General features: G+C 31.3%; 1 protein-coding gene across 4 annotated transcripts in view; it reads left to right on the top strand.

The window, feature by feature from the left end:
• USP34 (ubiquitin specific peptidase 34) overlaps nt 1-20,193 on the top strand; it is a 202,374-nt gene that overhangs the window by 121,064 nt on the left and 61,117 nt on the right. For all 4 annotated transcript variants that reach the window (XM_074341183.1, XM_074341184.1, XM_074341182.1 and 1 more), the window contains 9 exons: nt 933-1,133; nt 3,569-3,651; nt 7,537-7,577; nt 7,716-7,840; nt 8,905-9,057; nt 9,975-10,079; nt 11,993-12,048; nt 12,135-12,255; nt 19,691-19,874. In XM_074341183.1, coding sequence (XP_074197284.1) covers nt 933-1,133; nt 3,569-3,651; nt 7,537-7,577; nt 7,716-7,840; nt 8,905-9,057; nt 9,975-10,079; nt 11,993-12,048; nt 12,135-12,255; nt 19,691-19,874 — 1,069 coding nt within the window. The remainder of the gene's footprint in view (nt 1-932; nt 1,134-3,568; nt 3,652-7,536; nt 7,578-7,715; nt 7,841-8,904; nt 9,058-9,974; nt 10,080-11,992; nt 12,049-12,134; nt 12,256-19,690; nt 19,875-20,193) is intronic.

Raw genomic sequence — 20,193 nt, 5'->3', positions numbered from 1 at the left:
TGTAAGTTTCATAATTATCTTTTACATTTAGGTCTGTGATACATTTTGAGTTAACTGTTGTATATGTAGAGTGAATTTGAGGTTTTATTTATTTTTTCCATATGGCTGTTCAGTTTTTCTAGCACCATTTGTTGAAAAAAGTGTTCTTTTCTCACTGAAATTTCTTGGTACCTTTCTTGAAAATCAGTTATATAGTATTGTTTTCTGGTATATTAGTATAGCCGTGCTGCTTAGCAGTGATATTAGGAAAAGAGAACAAGGACCATTGAAGAGAAATCTTCTGAAACCCTCATCTATAAGTGACATTCTTATTAATTTATTTAAAGGAATCATTTTACTTTTAAATTTTTAAGGTAGAGCTTTAAATCAGGTAGAAATTTTACTTTTCATGCTATATAATATTTTACCAACAAAATACTTGTTTTATTTTAAATGTATATATGTAAAGTGCAAATTTTTCAGTTGAGTTACTTTCTAGAATTATTGAGAATTTCTTTCACTCTCAAATATTAGAGTATATACCATTTATGTGGAAAGAAAATTTCCAATACTTTTGCCATCAGTTCTTTTATTTTGTAGGTAAATGTTATCTTCATTAGCATTTTAATAATTTTTTTAAGTTTTGTTACATTCTGAGCAGTATGTTTTTTAAAATCCTGTATATTGCTATTATATACCTATGTATGAAATTTTCATGATAGAAATGCAAGTGTCATTTCCATTTCATTAAATACATATTCTAGTGTCTAATGTCTTTTTTTACTTTTATAAAATTGAATTGTTACTAGCCATAATACATGAGCAGCAAAATTTCTCTACCATATGGATTAAGTACTAGCTATAATAATTTTTATTTTCTATCCTTTAGTTTCAAGTTGTATAGTGACCACATTAATGAAAATAGGGAAATGACATTTTCTTCTTATCCACAGTGGCAGCTAGACTGTCTTGCTTGCTTGCTGAAGTTAATATGCCAGTTCGCAGTAGATCCATCTGATTTGGATTTAGCTTATCATGATGTCTTTGCCTGGTCTGGTATAGCAGAAAGCCATAGGAAAAGAACCTGGCCTGGCAAATCAAGAAAAGCTGCTGGTGATCATGCCAAGGGTCTTCATATACCGAGATTAACAGAGGTAAAGTACAAAAGTTGCCATTAAATTGTAGTAATAAATAAACAAGGACATACTGTATATAGCACAGGGAACTATATTCAATTTCTTGTAATGAGCTGTAATGGAAAAGAATCTTAAAATATGTATGTATATGTTTAACTGAACCACTTTGCTGTATACCTGATACTAACGTAAACTGACTACACTTCAATAAAAAATAAGAATTAAAAAAAATTGTAGTAATAGGTTCTGTTTATGTTTTGAAAGATCTTATATATTTTTGTTTTTATGAAGTGAATACACTAATGTATACAAAATACTATCCTAAATTACAATATGACTTAACAGCTGAAGTGGTGCCTTCATTTTAAAGCAGTAGAAGTTATGAGGCAATAATGCTTTTCAGTTCATCATCTAAAATGCAGGAATGAATAATATATATGCCATTTAAATGTTACCTAACTGTAGGACTCAGTTCCTTAGTCAGTCTCAGTAATTTTTATACTGAGTATATCAGGGTCCATTCAGGAAAACACTAGGTATTTTAACAGAGTAGATCTAAAATAGAGAACTGGTTTTACACATATGTGTTGGAGGGCTAAAGATAAAGGGAATGTTGAGGTAATCCAGACAAGTAACCATCCACCACCCCTAGGGTTTGAGGAATATATGGAAAATTAGGGTTATCAGAAATTAAAAGATTATAGGAGGGATCCTGTTGAACTAGAGTTTAGGCCTCTGAGGAAGTGGTTCTGTTACTGCTGAAGTCAGTTGCTTCTTCTGGGTAAAATACTTCAGAAACAGTGCTAATAGAAAAAGCAAGAAAGTAATCTCTCTAGTATCCCAGGTTGACAAACCTGAATAGGAAGCCAGCTGGCAGAGAAGTTTAGTTCATAATGTACCAGCCGTAGTGCCACAGAGTAAGTACATACATAATATGGTAGATTTAGAGCTGAAGATGGCACAATAACCAGCACATCTAACAATAAAATGAAAATTCTTTTTGACTGTAAATTCTGTTGTTCATGTGATCAAATGTTTGCTCTTCAGTGTCATCAGTGAACTAGAATGTGAGGAGGGATGAAGATGAGTTTTTACTGAAATCTCTTCCTCATTTTGTAACCTTTTGAGAATGGCACCTCACCTCATACTTACCCAAGAAATACCAGAGTAATGAGCTGTTACTAATAGAGAAATAGAATACATATACCCATATATGGAATTTTTAAATAATTGGCTAATTTTTTAAAAACTTGTTCAAGTGCATACTTATTGAAAGTAATTGAGAATATATAAGTGAACCTTTCCCGAAGTCACAGGTCACTACCGTTAGTAATAGCTTTATATGTTATTTTATTATGTGCTCATTTTTTCTGTGCATATGCCAATGTTAGATTTTTATAGTTTAGAAAAGGAGCATACTATACTTTTTTCATTTCTTTATCATAATATTTAGAGTTTAGTATGTGAATCTAGGCTATTAGGGGGAAAATTTTTGCAACCCTAATTCTGGAGATGAAGTAGTTCTGTAGTAGGGAAGAACACTTTTTTTTTTTTTTAAATAATTTACTGTCATGCATTATTTCGTTGATTCTCCTTTAGTACCCTTTTAGAAGGTTCAAATTCCAAATTGGACTTTTAGATTCTAGCCTAAATATAGCTTTTCTTGTAGCTTTCCCAATTTTGCCAGGGACAGGTTTAGTTGCTGCTCCCTTCTGTTGCTCATTGGGCACATTGCGTATACTTGTGTTACCGTGTTTTCTATGTTATCTGCTACACTGGACTAACATTTCCAAGATGGGAACAGGGCTTTTATAAAGTCACTGCTCAGAATGGGTTCTAATTTGCATAAGGGATTTAATAATTCTTTATTAAGTTAGCGATTTTTTTCCTACTATACAATTGAAGAACTAGACTAGAAATTAAGTATTTATTAGAGTCATGCAGCTTGAAAGCTAGCAAGCTAAATGTTGAACCTCAAGATTTTTCATCTAGAATCCATGCTCTGTATCTATGGTATATTGTATTGCTTTTCTATATTTATTTCAGGATGGTTAAGGAATCTGCCACTGCTTGACTTTTTTTATTCTTATTTCAAAAGTGAAAAATATTACTTCACCTGGTGCCCAGAAAGACCACTGACATGTGTAATATATAATATTTTTATCACACTATTGGGTAACGTGCAGAGAATCTGTGGATCAAATACAAAGAGAGGATTTGTCTGTGTATTTCTAAATTTCCAATATTTTCTTATTAAAGTTGCTATATTTAAGTTGGATTATAAATTTGGTTTTTTGATATTTGATATTTTTACAGTATTTCCAATAACCATTCTTAGGATATTCCTTATCTTTTTATAAATAAAAATCAAAGTAACTTGGAATCTTTGGTTGAAAATGCATTTTTGTGTTTTAGTGTATTTATAGATTTTGTTAAATGTTTTTGTTTTAAAGGTATTTCTTGTTCTTGTCCAAGGAACCAGTTTGATTCAGCGACTTATGTCTGTTGCTTATACGTATGATAATCTGGCTCCTAGGTATGAAGTTTTTACATAATTTATGTATATATCTATTTATAGTAAGGATATAGTGTTTTAAAACTTCAAATTGAAAAAATTTAAAAACAAAAATTGTTACAGTATTTCAGTGAACTTCTATTTCATTCATCTAGATTTGCATATTATTATCAACATTTTGCCAATTTTTTATTGCATAATCATGAGTGTGCATTTTCTGTGTTGTGTGCACACATTTGTTTATGTATAGTTCTGAATCTTGCGAGAGTTCAGACATTGTGACAGTTTATTCACAAATAATTTGATGTGTATCTCCTAAGACCAAGGATATTTTCTTAACAACTACAGTAAAATACTCAAATTTAGAAAATTTAACATTGATATATTATCTAATACTCAAATTGTCCCATTAATATTCTTTAAAACTTTTTAAATTTTTTACATGATTTTAAAGGGTATATTCCATTTATAATTACTACAGAATATTGGCTGTATCCTCCATGTTGTACAATACATCCTTGAACCTGTCTTACACCCAATAGTTTGTACCTCCTACTTCCTCTTCTCCCCATAACCAAACTACTCTGTGTCTGTGAATCTGCCCCTTTTTTTGTTCACTACTTTGTTGTATTTTTTTAAGATTACACATATAAGTGATTCATACAGTATTTGTCTTTCTATGTCTGACTTACTTCACTTAGCATAATGCCCTCCAAGTCTATCCACGTGGCTGCAAATGGCACAATTTCATTCTTTTTATGGCTGAGTAGTATTCCATTGTGCACATCTTTATCCATTCATTTGCTAATGGACACTTAGGTTGCTTCCATATCTTGGCAATTGTAAATAATACTGTTGTGAACATTGGTGTGCGTGTATCTTTTCAAATTAGTGTTTTTATTTTTTTTCCAGATAGATACTTAGGAGTGGAATTTTTGGGACATACGGTAGTTCTATTTTTAATTTTTTGAGAAACCTCCATACTTTTTTCCACAGTGGCTGCACCAGTTTACATTCCTACCAACTGTGTAACAGTTTATAACAATTTTTTTCCTGGTCCAGGATCACATACTGTGTTTAGTTGTCATATTTCTTCCATTTCCTTTAATTAAGTATACTTTCTTAGCCTTTCTTTCATGATACAGACATTTATGAGTAGTATAGGCCAATTCTTTTATAAAGTGTCTTTCAATTTAAGTTTTCCTGATTGTTTCTCACGATTAGATTCAGACTACACATTTTAGCAGAAATACTCCATAAGTAATGTATCTTTCCCAATACACCCTGGAGATAACCGTTTGTCCTATTATTAGTGATGCTAATTTTGATCAGTTAATCTGGTTTCCTGCAAGTTTCTCTGCAGTAAAGTTTCTGATATTTCCTTTCTAGTTAATAGTAATCTGTGGAAAAATATTTTGCAACTGCTTAAATTGGCTAGTTTTCACAAAATTGCTTTTCATTGACTTAGCATTCAGTGATGATTCTTACCTGAATTAAATGTTAGCATAATGTTTGCAAACTAGTGATTTTCTAACTCTTACCATTCCTTTTATGTTTATTAGTTCACATTCTATTATAAAGAAGAGCTTTCTCTTCCTCCCTTTTGTTTACTATCAATTTCATGAATTTTTTTTCCATTCAGTATAATTCATTACTACTACTCTTTGCTCAAATTAGCTGACTTGGCTTCTTCAAGCTTCTTCATGTGTCCTTTGGACATATCCCCATTATTTGGGTGGAAGGGAAGAGTCTCTTTTTATTTTTCCTATCACGATAGGATCTTCCAGGCTTACAGTTTCCCTGCCTTAGTTCTAGAATCAGCATTTCTTTAAGAATCCCTAGTTCTTATTGGTGGGGAACCTCTAAAATAACGGATACTTGGCATACTCACTGTTCTTAGTGTTTCCTTGCTTCTAGGCCCTCAGTAGATAGAGCTGGAAATAATGTATATAAGAATATAGTTTAAACATGTAATATGATCCCATTTTGGGGGGCTGTGTTGGTGGGTTTTTTTTTAAATAATGTACAGAATTTTAACAATATATAAATGGTAATTGCTAATACATGAGTACTTGATTGTATGCCTTAAATAATCACATAAATTATGTTAAAGTATGTAGAATTAATTTCCATGTGTTGTATTCTGTAGATGTTGTGTTGGGCTGAAGTTTGCCCTTGTACTCAAATGATTTACAAAGATACTGTAAACACCTTTAAGAGTGCTTAATCTTATTTATGGCTAATATCTAGTTAGCTGTTTTTAGATGCTTTTAAAAGTCACCTTCATAGGCAGTGGTTGTATATAAGCATGATCATTTTAAGATTATTTTTAATGAAGTTTTTTAAGTGTCTGTCTCAGCTGAATTCACTTGATCCATTTACTTGATCAATATCTGCTTTACCCCACTAGACTTTTAAGTTCTGTTCGAACTATATCTGATTTTACCCACCATTATATTATCAGTGCCAGGCACCTTACCTCATTGTTTGTGAAACTAATGAATGGATAATGTGGAGAATCAAAAAAAGTGCTATATATGACATTGGTTTTTATGATAAAATACATTTTATACTCCACCTGCCAGTTGCTCTCCAGTTAAATAATTAACTAGTTCTCCTTGTCCTCTAACACACATTCTGTATACCTCACTATCCCATGCATCACAGTATATTGAGTTAACAAGGCTCAAGTCTTGTTAACTGCTTGTCAATAACTGCTCTAGTCTGCTTTTATTTTTTCAGCATTAAGAAATGTTGGCTTGATCCTGTTAACCTGACACAATGAAATATAAATACGCAGGTTTGATACCAGCTGCTGTTGTTCAGGCTGGTTCACTGCAGCAATTCTTTTCATTCTACCATTTCCATTCTTAAAAGATCTTGTTAAGATCTCTAATGTGAGCCCTCCCTGTCCCCCTCTAGTCTGTGTTTTCTTGGCTCCTGTTCCTGTTCCATTATCTTTTCATAGTCCTCCACCTTCAGTTTATATGTGCTAGGAGGTTTGTGTCAATTAAAGTAGCTAGAATGAACTTTTTCCCTGTTAGCAAAAATCTTATAAAGCTACAGATTTTAAAAGTAGATGGGTAGGTTCCTCCTGGTAAAGTTAAATGTATTAAATTAATATGATAAAAGTTAAACATGAAATATGGCCAAATACTTGATTCGTAAGTTTTAACTTCTTAGTACCATTTATTTTAAATCAGTAATATGGATGAGTCTTGCTTTTTGAGATTTTGAAAGTTGTTTTGTTCATTATAACAAAGTGAGGATGCTAAAGTCCTTTTTTAAAGACAGCTTATTTGTAAGGTGAATACTAAATCCCTGTTTACTGGTTTTGTTAAAATGAAAATTTTTAATGTTTTGTTTTCTTTAAATTGAGGTAATATATTTTCTAATGAAGTTACTGAAAGTATCATGGGGAAAAAAATAGAAGTGAAATATAGAATTAAATTGGGAATTTTTCACTACTTTTCAGTGGTTTGCTTCCAAGAATTCCTGATCGAAATTTGCATTAACAATACAGAAGGAAGAACATTTTATGTCAGTGTATGATTTTTTTTTTAAGGAGTCTGAAATTTAAACTAAAACATTATAACCTTTCTCTTTGTAATACATACCTCTTTAACCAGAGCTTTAGCACTTTTTAACAGTTGACTTCAGTCAATATAGGATTCACTCAGATTTTGTTCATTAACTCTGAGCAGTCATTTGATGTTTGCTATAATAAGATTTTGCCAAGGATTCTTTAAATAAAAAATGAAGACCATGGGAAAATAAATTATTAGCTTTTAAAATCTAATCTATCAAGGGGGCAGAGAAAGCTAAAGGCTATGTAGTAATAAATTGAGTTATTTTTAATTCATTGCTGAATTTAATTAGTGGTGGTGATGTGTTTTTACCTTACAGAGTTTTGAAAGCTCAGTCTGATCACAGGTCTAGACATGAAGGTAAGGGTTCCACAAAGTTAATTTTTAATAGATAAAGATTTGAATGACTAGATACATTTATATATATTTAATAATGAGCATTTTGTTTTCTTCATAGCACAAGCCTTTATAGTAATTTTTTTCCAATTTTTTCTTTAGTTTCACATTATTCAATGTGGCTCTTGGTGAGTTGGGCTCATTGCTGTTCTTTAGTGAAATCTAGCCTTGCTGATAGTGATCATTTACAAGATTGGCTAAAGAAATTGACTCTCCTTATTCCTGAGGTAAGATAAAGATTGAGGGTTAGTCCTATTCATATTTTTTCATATTAGTAGCATTGATAATAAAAAGAGAGCTAATGGAAACAAATGGATATGATTCCATAAATATATCACATTACCTGGAATGTACTTATTTAATCCTTTAAGATCTAGAGTGTTTTGAATTGTGTGGATGTTAAATATTCTATAACATTCATATTTTCTGCAGTATTTGTTTACAGAGTAATTATTTTGTTTTAGGTTTGTTTGGGTTTTTGGTTTTGGGGTTTTTTTTAGTTTTTTTTTAGTTTTTTTTTCTGGGGGTTTGGAAGGACTTGAGCATTTATTTTATCTTTTTTTTGAGCATTTATTTTTGTAATTTATGTTTTAGAGAAGTTTCTTTTGCTTTTTCTATTTAATTAGAGTGTATCCCTTAGATGCAAGAGAGACTAAGTTAAATGTATTTTGATTTCAAGTGTTCACAATGAAGTCAATAGAATTTACACTAATTGTATCTTGATATTACTCACCCCGTATTTCTAAATGAAATAGTAGAAACACATTCTTACTAATATACTTAGCCACAATAGTCATATCCTTTTTAGACAATATTTTCTGATATTATTAGCACTATATTGAATGCATATGTATTCTTGTGCTGGCTGTGTCCCAGGTAACTATTGTGACGTTCGGACAAGTCCCTTAGAATCTTTAAAATATTCTGATTTAAGTACTTTCTAAATTGCTTCTTTTGCTGAAAATATTTTTCCTGTTACTTAATTATGTAAATAAATTATTATGAATATCCTCTTCTCAGTCCCTTTTGTATTTGTCTGTTGTATTTATTTGGGTTTTTTTATGATCATTTTGGGGAATTTCTAAAATGTTTTTACATATTACTCTGTGCTTTTGGGTACTTCATTGGATCATGTATTATTTAGGTGCATGAGCATGTGATCAGGACATTGCATTTTAAAATGTGTTGCTGAAGATTCCACCTTACATGTTATTTCTGCCAACATATTAACCTTAAAATTAACTTTTTAATGCTAACTCAGACTATCTTTGGAACTTGCTTTTTCATTTAGACTGCAGTTCGTCATGAGTCTTGCAATGGTCTTTATAAGTTATCTCTGTCAGGGCTGGATGGAGGAGACTCAATCAATCGCTCTTTTCTGCTACTGGCTGCCTCAACATTGTTGAAATTTCTTCCTGATGCTCAAGCACTCAAACCTATCAGGGTAAGATTTTACTGTGTTGAGGGGCAGTTTCTGTTTCTGTAATTTCCTGTCCCAAGTATGTCATTGTATTATCGTTACAGTAATTCTGAATACATGTTTACTATCTATAGTTTTCACTGGGAGGATAGTAGTTACATAGTTCTTAAAGTGACAGCATTGCGACATATTGTGTCCATGTTACACCTAGAAAATAGCATTTGTTCTTACTAGGTTCTGGGCCTTGTGTTAATAAGTTGAATGATAGAAACATCAGATGTAGCTTTCTTCTCATTCAGTCACACAGCTTTGGGGGTTTTTTTATCCTAATGATACTCTGAATTTTTAATTTTCTTCCTTGATCCAACGTGTATATTAGCCTTATAAAAATCTTTCTACCAAGTTATAAATCCAGAGACAATTAATAGACAGTCTGGGATTGTAATTTTACTAATCCCAGAAATACAATGCATTGGTGGATTTACATTTTTCTCCTCCATACTTACCTTCTATCACTGACTGTAAGAAATGTATTGCATTCTTTATTTTTCAGATTTCAAAACTATTAATAGACCATTGCATGTAGGTAGATTTATATGTACTCATTTTGTATAGGTTCCTTTTCCAGATTTTAATTGAGTTCTTAGTTTGTATTACATTATTTAGCATTATACGTTATTCGTATCTTTTCCAAGTAGGTTATAAGTAATTTGAGAGTAATGTTTTTCTGAAAGCTTTCTTACTGTTCACTTATGTACCTAGTTCTAATTTCACAGAAACTAGGAGTAGAGAGTTCTCTCCATATTTTTGTTAAATTTTGAATAATGTTTGTAGGGATTTAATTTTTTATAAAGCCTATATATAGTTTTTAGGATGTATTGTAATTTTTAGTTATTCCCCTTTTAAAAATGTTTTCATAAAGTTTAAATTTTTTTTAATAGATAGATGATTATGAAGAAGAACCAATGTTAAAACCTGGATGTAAAGAATATTTTTGGTTGTTGTGCAAATTAGTTGACAACATACATATAAAGGATGCTAGTCAGGTATGTTCAGTAAATTATACATTGACTTGTTAATAGAGATGAATTATGCACATATATGTTTATGATTTTATAGGTCTTTATTTATAATTAAGGGCATTTTTCTCATTCTGTAATAAGATGAAAATGTCGTAATTTTTCTGCTGTGTTTGTATCTTTCTGTTCTGCTCTAATTACTTTCTTCTTTTTACTTTGACCTTAGTTGAAATGTCTTCGTTTGGTACTTATAGGTAGTTTCCTGTGTCTTATGAGTAAGATTTGTGGATGTAAAGTCTGACTTGGAATGTGAAATTTAGACTTTAAATATACAGCTTTCTGTAATAGCAAGTGGATACTGAATACATAAAATAAAATTGCAATTCAAATAGAAGTTACTTTAAAGAAACACTATCAGTTTACTGATCTACCAATATTCTTATAGTAGGCTAAAATGATACTTCCATTCAAACAAAGAAATATTTAAAGCAAATTGATTTCAAAGGCAGACTTGTCACATAAAAACTTTTTTTCTTTTTTGTAAATTAAGTAGGCTAAAATGCATCTAATTGAGCTCAGAAAAAATGAGAAACCCTTGAAGATGCTACATTTAAATATTTAGGAAACATTTTCTATCAATTTTTTTTCATGTATTTCAATCAAAGTCCAGTATATACACTTAACGTTTTTAAAATCCTGCAGTATTTGAACTTCCTACTTTAAAGGAACAGTTCACATCTGAATTTTTTTAAATATTCTACTTTTCATTTGAGAAAAAATTATAAAAATTAATATTGAACATGTTTTAATTTTTTCTTCTAGTTTTGCTGAGTAATTGGCATACAGCACTATGTAAGTTTAAGGTGTACAGCATAATGATTTGACTTAAATACATCATGAGATTATTACCACGATAAGTTCAGTGAACACCATCATCACATACAAAATTTTAAAAATAGAAAAAAGTTTTTTCTTGTGATGAGCACTTCACTGTCAGCAGTTTTCATATAAAACATACAGCAGCGTTAATTATACTTATCATGTTGTGCCTTTCATCCCTAGTATTTGTATCTTTTGACTACCAATTCCAGTTCCCCTTCCCCCCAGAATGTGTTTAAATATACTTGACTTAAATACATTAAAGTCTGTTTTTACATTTAATATTGATTTCTTTTTGGTGGGAGGGGGGAGGTAATTAGGGTTTTGTTTTGTTTTGTTTGTTTTTAGAGGAAGTACTGGGGATTTCACCCAGGACCTCCTGCACACTAGGCATGTGCTCTACCACTGAGCTATACCCTCCCTTTTAATATTGATTTTTACATTTAATATTGTCTATAAAAATATTGATGCCAGATAAACATTGATTTTTTTTTAAAAAATCTATGGTTACCTTTTTAAAGTAGGAATCTAATATTTTTTGCTTGCTAGTCAAAGTAATTTTCCTTCTTAAAGATCTGAATTTCTTTGAGAATCTTAAATTAGTTCTATTTTAATTTTATTTATTGCTCAGTATAATGAAAATTAAAGCTTTATTAAAATTAACTATACTTTTAAATTAATTTCTAAAGGTAGTGTTAAAAGCAAACCTTAGTGGGTGAATTATATGGTATATGAATTACATCTCAATAAAATTGTTAAAGAAAAAATGAAACAACAACCTAGTGTCTTCTCGATAAATTACTGTGACTCTCATAATTTATTACCAGTATTCCATTGATTCTTTTTAAAAAGACTCAGTGATGTGTTTACAACTAAAATTTTATTGATAATTATGTATAAATAAAGATTAGTTATATTATTTATAATTAAATTGGTATACTAATGATTTGAAAGAACCAAACTTTTGTTACTTACAAGGAAATGATTTTTTTTTTAATAATGTCTAAAATACTTAACATAAAAATCTTTATTGGAATTTTGTGTTTTCTCTTTGTACTAAGACAACACTCCTCGACCTAGATGCTTTGGCACGACATTTGGCTGACTGTATTCGGAGGTAAAATTTGATGTAAGATTGACAATTATTTTGGTGAAGAAAGAAAGGACATAATTATATAAACTATCTTGTATTCTTTTTTGTAGCAGGGAGATCCTTGATCATCAAGATGGTAATATAGAAGATGATGGGCTTACAGGACTCCTAAGGCTTGCAACAAGTGTTATTAAACACAAACCACCCTTTAAGTTTTCAAGGGAAGGGCAGGTGAGTAATTAAGACTTCCAAATATTTATATGAAATAAGATTAAACTTTTTTGTTTCCTTATATGTGGGTATGTTAAATTTCCTTAAACATGCAAACTATAAACTTTACCAAAAATTTATTGCTGGCAGAAACAGTGAATTTTGAATAAAATGATTTCTAGAAATACAAATCTTAGCCTTATTCTTAGAATTTAGAAACAATTTTTAATTCTCATGACTGTATAGAAAGACAGCCTCTACTTTAATGGTATGTTTTTATAGGATTGAATATTTTGAGTTAATAACTTACACAGTGGAATTAATAAGTACTTGTTAGAGTACTTAGCTCATTTGTTTCATATCTTAAAGGCCCATTTGACATAAAATCTGTTGACTATTTGATAACACCTAATGACTTTACACCAAGAAATGTGTAATTACTCTTTAGATTAAGTTATGTACTCTTCCATTGACCCTTTTGTCATTGCCTTCATTGAGGGAGGGAGTTACGGATTGGAGGGTTGTTTTCTTAAGTCCACTGATTGTATTAGGGAACACAAGAATAACCAAAAAGGTGGAAGTTTGTCCCGATGGGGACAGGCTAAGGGATTCTTGAGATAAACTTAAGGTGACAGTCTTATCTATCTTAACTCTGTGCTACTTCCCCTATTTCACAAAGCCCCATTTTGTGTTTTTTCTTCTGGGTCCTTCTTAAATTTTTTCATTACACTCAATGGGAATAACTTGATTGGTTTATAGTCTTGATGATTGAAGTTTTATTTTATATATAAACCAATATGTAATTTATATTCCAAAATATAAATATATTAACTGATTTTCTGATAACATATTATCATAAAGCAAAACTCATTTTAAAGAAAGAAAAAAATTTTTAGGTATTACTGACAAAGAGAAGATTCCCTTATTTTAATTTCACATGATGCTTTGGTAAATGGCCTTCTGGACTTTCTGTGGCTATATTAAATACACAGGTATATAATTTATATTATGTAAATACCATCCTGTGATCTGTGTTCTTTATTTTTAAATGAGTACATCAAAAAAGAGAAAATACATTAAAAATTGAATACATGAAAGAGGAAAATAATTTAATCTTTATTAACATTTATGTTAAGAGTTTGAAAAACACTGTGCAGGGAACATTCTTGTACACCTGTCTCATTATACACTTATGTAAGTTCTTAAAAGTAAATTTGATTCTTTTTAATCAGAATACATTGGTTTACAAAAGGCTTTTGTCAGTTTATGCTCCCAGCCACACTACCTAAGAGTGCCAGCTTCTCAGACATCCTCACATTCCTTACATGACGTTTCAGTCTTTGCCACTCTCACTGTTGCTTTAGTGTTATTTCTTTGGTGAATGTTGAAGATGAGTGTCTTTTCATTTGTTTTATCCACTTGTATTAACTAAGTTCTTCTTTTGGTTTTAAATTTAAAAAATTTTTTTTAAATTTAGCTTGTGATTTTCCGTTCATAACCTGCATGTATTCTTTTGTTATTTTTTTTAATTTATTGTCAAAAGTTCTTTATTTTGAAAATATCAGCTCTTTTCTCATATATACAGGGATTATTTCCAAAATTCTCATTTAATTTATCTTCATTATTCATGTGCATTTTATACCATTTGTTTCTATCCTCTCTTTTGTGTATTGGTTCATACAAATGATTATCTTAGGCAAAATGTTTAAGCTCTTATAAGGTAGATATTGTTATTAGACCCCATTTTGACAGATGATGGAACTAAGAAGGCAGAGAGGTTAAGCAACTTGCTTTACTGATGACACTCAGACTCTTTACCTGACCAAGTTTCTAACCACTATTCAGTACTGTCTATAGATGTTAAAGCCTTACGCAGTGTTCTATAATTTGCTTTTTTCACCTACCTTAGAGATTCCCCATATCAATATATAGAGAGTTAATTTCATTCTTTGTAACAACTACATAATATTCTTTTTCTGGAACTATGTAATGTATTCTAACTAGCTTATCTTATACTATTACAAATGATGTTGCAGGGAAAATGTTCATGCATCCATTGTTTAGGAAAAAATTCTGGAAGTAGAACTGCTGTTTGATGAGTTACGTGCTTTTATGATTTCGGTCAGTATAAAACCATATTGTCCTCTATGGAGGCTGAGCTGATTTATGGTTCCACTTAAAATATATGTGAGCCAGGTGCCTATTTTCCCATATTCCTACCTATCTAGTGTATTATCAAGTATTTAATTTCTGCCAGTCTGATAAGTGGAAAAGATTCTCTTTATTTTATTTTTTATTTTTTGTAATTATGTGTAAGGTTGAGCTTCTTTTTACATGTATGCCATTTATTTGTGTTCTCTTTTCTCTGACCTGCTCAAATCCTGTTCTCATTTTCCTTTTATGTGTATACTTGGTCCTTTTCTTTAGAAGTTGTAGGATTCTTGTATAAAGGAAACAGCCGTATATACTTGGATTTATTTCTGGACTTCCTGTTTCACTCTGCTTACCTGTTCATTCACCAATATCATATTCTAATTCTGTAGATTAACACTTGTTAGTATCTTGTAGAGATGATCCATCTTCCCTATTACTCCTTTTCAGAATTTTCCTGGTGGTTTATTTTTTCATATGAACTTTAGAGTCAGTTTGTGTCATTCTTTCAGAAAATAAAATTCTAATACTTTTTAAAATTGGAGTTTGTTAAATTTATGAAAAATTGAAATTATATTAAATTTGCCTATACAAGAACAAGATTTATCTTCTTATTTATACAAAACCAATCTTCTTGTGTTTTTTACTTTAAAGTTTTCATTTAGAATTTGAATTTTAGGAATTTTTCAATGAGGTTATTCTTAGGAATTTTATCTTCTTTATTGGTAACATATATGGAATCTTCAGTTGTGTTTTCTAATAGTTGTTTATATATAGAGTAATGATTTTTGTGTATGAATTTGTTGCATGCCACCCTAAGTTCACTTACTGTTTGTAGATTTTTTTTAGTTAACTCTACTTTTATCTCTAGTATCAAAATCTTTATTTGCTTTTCATAATTGCCTTCAAGTAATTGTTTTATTTCTTCATTTTTAAGTCTTAAGTCTCTCCATCCTTTCACTTGTCTTATTTTGTCTAGAACCTCCAGAGCAATGTTAAAGTTTTTATAGTTTACTAGTAGTTGTTCATTGAGAAGTTTTTAATGTTTGTGTAGTCAAAACTACAGATTTCCATTGTGTTTTGGATGAGATGGGAAACCTTTGGGAGCTTTTGTACAGGAGAGAGATGTGGTATGAATTAATATTTTAAAAGCTTCACTTGTTGAGGGAGGCAAATAACTCAATGGCCGAGTGCATACTTAGCTTGCTTGAGGTCCTGAGCTCAATCCCCAGTACTTCAACTTAAAAAAATTAAATAAAAGCTTCACTTATGTTCTCTGGGGAGATCTAGACTAGGTAGAGAATTAAGAGGGCAGGTGTGTGTGTCATGGATCCAGTTAAGAAGTTTTGCAGAGAGATGATGGTGAAAAGTGGTTGTATTTTAGGTATTTATTGAAAATAGAGCTCATAAGACTTAAATTTCTATAAGATTGTGAGGTGGGAGAGAGAAATTAATCAAGAATAACTGGTCAATTTTATGCCTTAGAAACTTAGTAAATGATAATGCCATTTGCTAAGAAAGGGAAAGCTCAGGATAGATAAGACTGGGGAAGGGTGAGGTGTCAAAATCAGAAGTTCTATTTTGGACACGTTAAATTTGAAATGTCAATTAGATATCCAGGTGTAGGTGCTTAAGGCAGTTGGTTTTGGTGTATTTTTATGAAAAGTCTTCCTTATCTCTAAGATACTAGAAATACTTTTTCTGCTATGATGTTTTACTTATTTATTTAAGAATTTTAAAAAACTTTATTTGTAATTTGGTTTTGGGAGTCAGTAAATGTTTTCTGTAAAGAGCCTTATAGTAAGTATTTTTTTGGTTTTGCAGGCCACATTTGGTATCTCTCACTACCATCATCACTACTACCACTGCTACTAATTCTTCCTCTCCTCTCTCTCCTCCCCCTCCTCCTCCCTTCCTCTTTCATCTTCTTCCTTCCTTTCATTCCCTCCTTGCTTCTTCTCATTCTCCTTTAAAAATATAAACCCCATTCTTATCTCTGCTACCTTGTACAGTATCTGGCAAATACATGTTGAATAATAGATGATTAAGACTCAACCCTGATTCTTAAGAACTGATGGTCTAATGGTTCATTTGTTCAGCAGGTAATTATTGAGACATCTGCCTTATGCAGAATTTGTATGTACCTTCACAAGTAATGACTGCTCATGATACTTGTAATTCATAGTTTAAAAAAAAAAAAAAAGAGCCAGTAAAGGGATCCTGTCAGAGATATGGAAGATCAGATAACACTGACATGATTAGGAAAGGCTTTAAAGAAGATAAAGCTTTTGTAACCAGGACAGAATTTTCTTAAGTAGAAAAATAAGGGAAGCATCTGATTCACAGAAAAGAGCATGAGTGAAAAATAAGTCTTAGGAAGCCACTGGTTATGTGCAGAATATTGAGTGGTTAGTTCAGTTTGGCTTCAGTTTGAGGAAGTATAGGAGGTAACTCTGGGAAGCTGGGTGGCCATTATTGTGGTCACAGGAAATTACTTGTATGTGTACAATAAAATAAAAGCATTACTTTTGTAATTTAATAACTGGGGTCTTCAAAGTTTTTGATCAAATAACAGGAATATGCTTTAACAAACTAGATCTGGTAACAGGTTGAGAGCCAATATACTTTTTCAAACAGTTTTTGAAGTGGTTTTCAAACTGTTATTGTTCATATATTCTTTAAATAATTTTGGGAAATCTAGGTATCCTCTCACAGATTTTTAAATTTTAAGAAATTTCTAGAGCTTTCAAGTTTTTAACTTTTTTATTGTAGTTGATGCACATATACTATATAAATTACAGGTGTATAATATAGTGATCAATAATTTAAAGCTTACACACCATTTATTGTTATAAAATATTGGCTGTATTCCCTGTATTGTGCAATATAGCCTAGGCTTAAGTATTTTTAAAGGATATAATTTCCAGGTGATTGAAATTGATAAATACTTATTTTCTGTGACTACATGGTGGTGTCTTATATTTCTCTCATAAATAATTATTGTTACATTACATGTATCTGGACATAGGTAATCAAACCACGTAAATACACTTTGAATTTTGCCAAATAAGTATGAAACATTAAAAATGCAATTTTATTCAAAATATATGCTTTAGGAAGGATATGTGGCTTTAAAATTAATTTATATAGTCGTAGATGGCTATTACTTATTAAGCTAGAATGACTATGTGTCCATTAAGTCTTTCACTACTTTATATTTGTGTAGATATAAATTGTGAGAAGCCTTGTTTACAGTAGGAATGGAAGGAGTTTTGTTTTAATAATGTTGTTTAGCTCTTTGAATTTCTTCTGAATTACGTAGCAAAGATCATACTCTGATCTATCAAAGGAAATTATTTTAATATTCTCAGGTATCAGTTTGAGGGTCTTCTTTCTGTGAAGTATACCAAAATGGCTTTACCATTCTTTATCAAATGGATACATTAATATATACGTTACTCTTTCACTTAGAGATACCGGCTTTCCTGGTAAACTCAGAGGAAGCAAAATAAAAGTATTGTTCATTTCAACATGCTTTACCAACTCTTAATGTTTTGATAAATTGTTTTTATCTTATCACAAGTGTTAAATTAATTTTGTCAGAACTTTGGCATTATGGGTGTTAAGGTCATTAAGTGTCTAGATCTAAACTGATTAGCAAACATTGTTCATTGTTAAACTAGTTATTAGCCAATTTCATTTCTTTTTGAGTGAGTTTGACTTTATTTTCCAGTTCATGTAAATGCGTTACTCTGTGTTTCCGAGACAGTCATCTCACCTCTCAATTATAAAATAGTCAAGGTATAATCTTACTATCAGTCTGTCAACTATGTAAAATAAGCTTCTATTCACTTTCCGGATAATCTTTCAGATTTACTTCTATAGTTCTTAGAAACTAAGCATTGTACTATCTTTGACAATAGTGAGACGGAAGAGGTGAGGTCATTAATGGGAAATACTTTAAATTTTCCTTCATTTGGTGCCTGTGTCAGAGGTTCCCAGGACCACTCCCAGGTTCAGTGATTACTAGGATTCAGAGGACTCAGCACTGTAATTGTATTCATGACAAGGCTTTATTATGGCAAAATAATAGAAAATGAAATCAACAAAAGAAAAAGCATGGGGCCAAGTCTGGTGGAAATCAGGTACACCATTCTAAGCGCCTTCTCCCAATGGAGTTGCATAGACTGTGCTTAATTGCCCCAGCAATGAGTGTGACAACATGTATGAGGTATTGTCTACTGGGGAAGCTCTCTTGAGCCTAGAAGACCAGGGGTTTTACCAGGGGATGGGTCATGGAGGTACATAATAACCTGCATAACTGACCACAGTCACTGAATTCCAGATTTCCAGGTGGAAAACAGGTATTCTGCATAAACCAAATACAAATAGTCACAGTAAGCTACTTTAATCACTTAGGGAAAGATTTATAACAGAGGAGGGAATTGTTTACCATTCAAGTGTCCAAATGACAGCCAGTAGCCAGCCTTACAATGCAGCCTCTCTAAGGATAGCAGAGTCTCAGTCTTAACGTTACCTCTTTTCTGCAAAGTACCCCTGGAGGTTTTATACCCCAGAACAATGTACCGTTGTAGTACTTGAGATGGGTGAGGGAGATAATTTTCTTTGGGAGAGTAGCAAAGGACCAATTAAAGAACAAGTGGGAAAGGTGACCCTTTCTCAGGAAGATTGAATTTAGGGAAAAGTACATCTAAAATACATTTTATTGCACCTTAGTTTTAACTTAACTGGTATTGAAGTTGAGAGCTTGGTGTTCTGACTGTGGCACCTGCTAACTCTGTGACTCCAGGAAAGATTCTTAACCTTTTTTGTTTTTTGTTTTGGGGCTTTTGAATAGTATCTGGCACTTGTAAGTGCTTATTATGGGTAAGTTGCTGCTGTTGCTGCTCCTGCTCTTTTAATTATTAGAATGAAATAAGGAGAAACTTAAGTAACTGCAAAAAGAGTAGAGTCCTGAACAAAAATGTTTGTTCAATGAAAGAAGTAGAAAATAATAACGTTGTAGATGGGACTCTTAAGAATGAGCTATCAGGTATCGAGGGGAGGGAAGAGTAATGGTTAGCCTCCCATGCCTACCCCACTCCCACCCCATTTCTCTAAGAGAAGTGAACATTGGGAATACTTTCAGATGATGCTACATGATGCTCCTTTAACTTTTTAAACAGTGTTTTTAGTAAATTGTAGATTGTCATACAATCCAGTTTACTCTATGTAACTTACTATATTTGGAAAATAATTAATTTCCAAACTTAGGTAACATACTTGGTCTTTCTCTTTTTTCTAGGAATTTTTAAGGGATATCTTCAATCTCCTGTTTTTGTTGCCTAGTCTAAAAGATAGACAACAGCCAAAGTGCAAATCACATTCTTCAAGAGCTGCTGCTTATGATTTGTTAGTGGAGATGGTGAAGGGGTCTGTTGAAAACTACAGGCTAATACATAACTGGGTTATGGCACAACACATGCAGTGTAAGTAGTCTTCTTTTCCTCTAATCTTTCTAAGTTTTGTTTGCAGAAATGAGATTTTGGAGGGTATGATTTAAAGTATTCACTATTTACATGTTTTAACTTTATAAACTGTTGCTATTGTTGACATAATTGAAGTTAAAAACAAACATTGGTTTTTAAAAAAAAAGAGGTATGATGGACTTTTTATAGATATCTGAAATACTTTAGCATTTGGGGATTAAATAATTCAGTGCCAAATTCAAGTTTTGATAGTCCTTTGAATTTTTAGGAATGAACTAGTTTTATTATATATTCTTACTAATTAAAAAATTATCATAAA

This window comes from Camelus bactrianus, chromosome 15, assembly GCF_048773025.1.
Source record: "Camelus bactrianus isolate YW-2024 breed Bactrian camel chromosome 15, ASM4877302v1, whole genome shotgun sequence".
Lineage (NCBI taxonomy): Eukaryota > Metazoa > Chordata > Mammalia > Artiodactyla > Camelidae > Camelus > Camelus bactrianus.
This window is presented reverse-complemented; position numbering and strand designations above follow the sequence as displayed.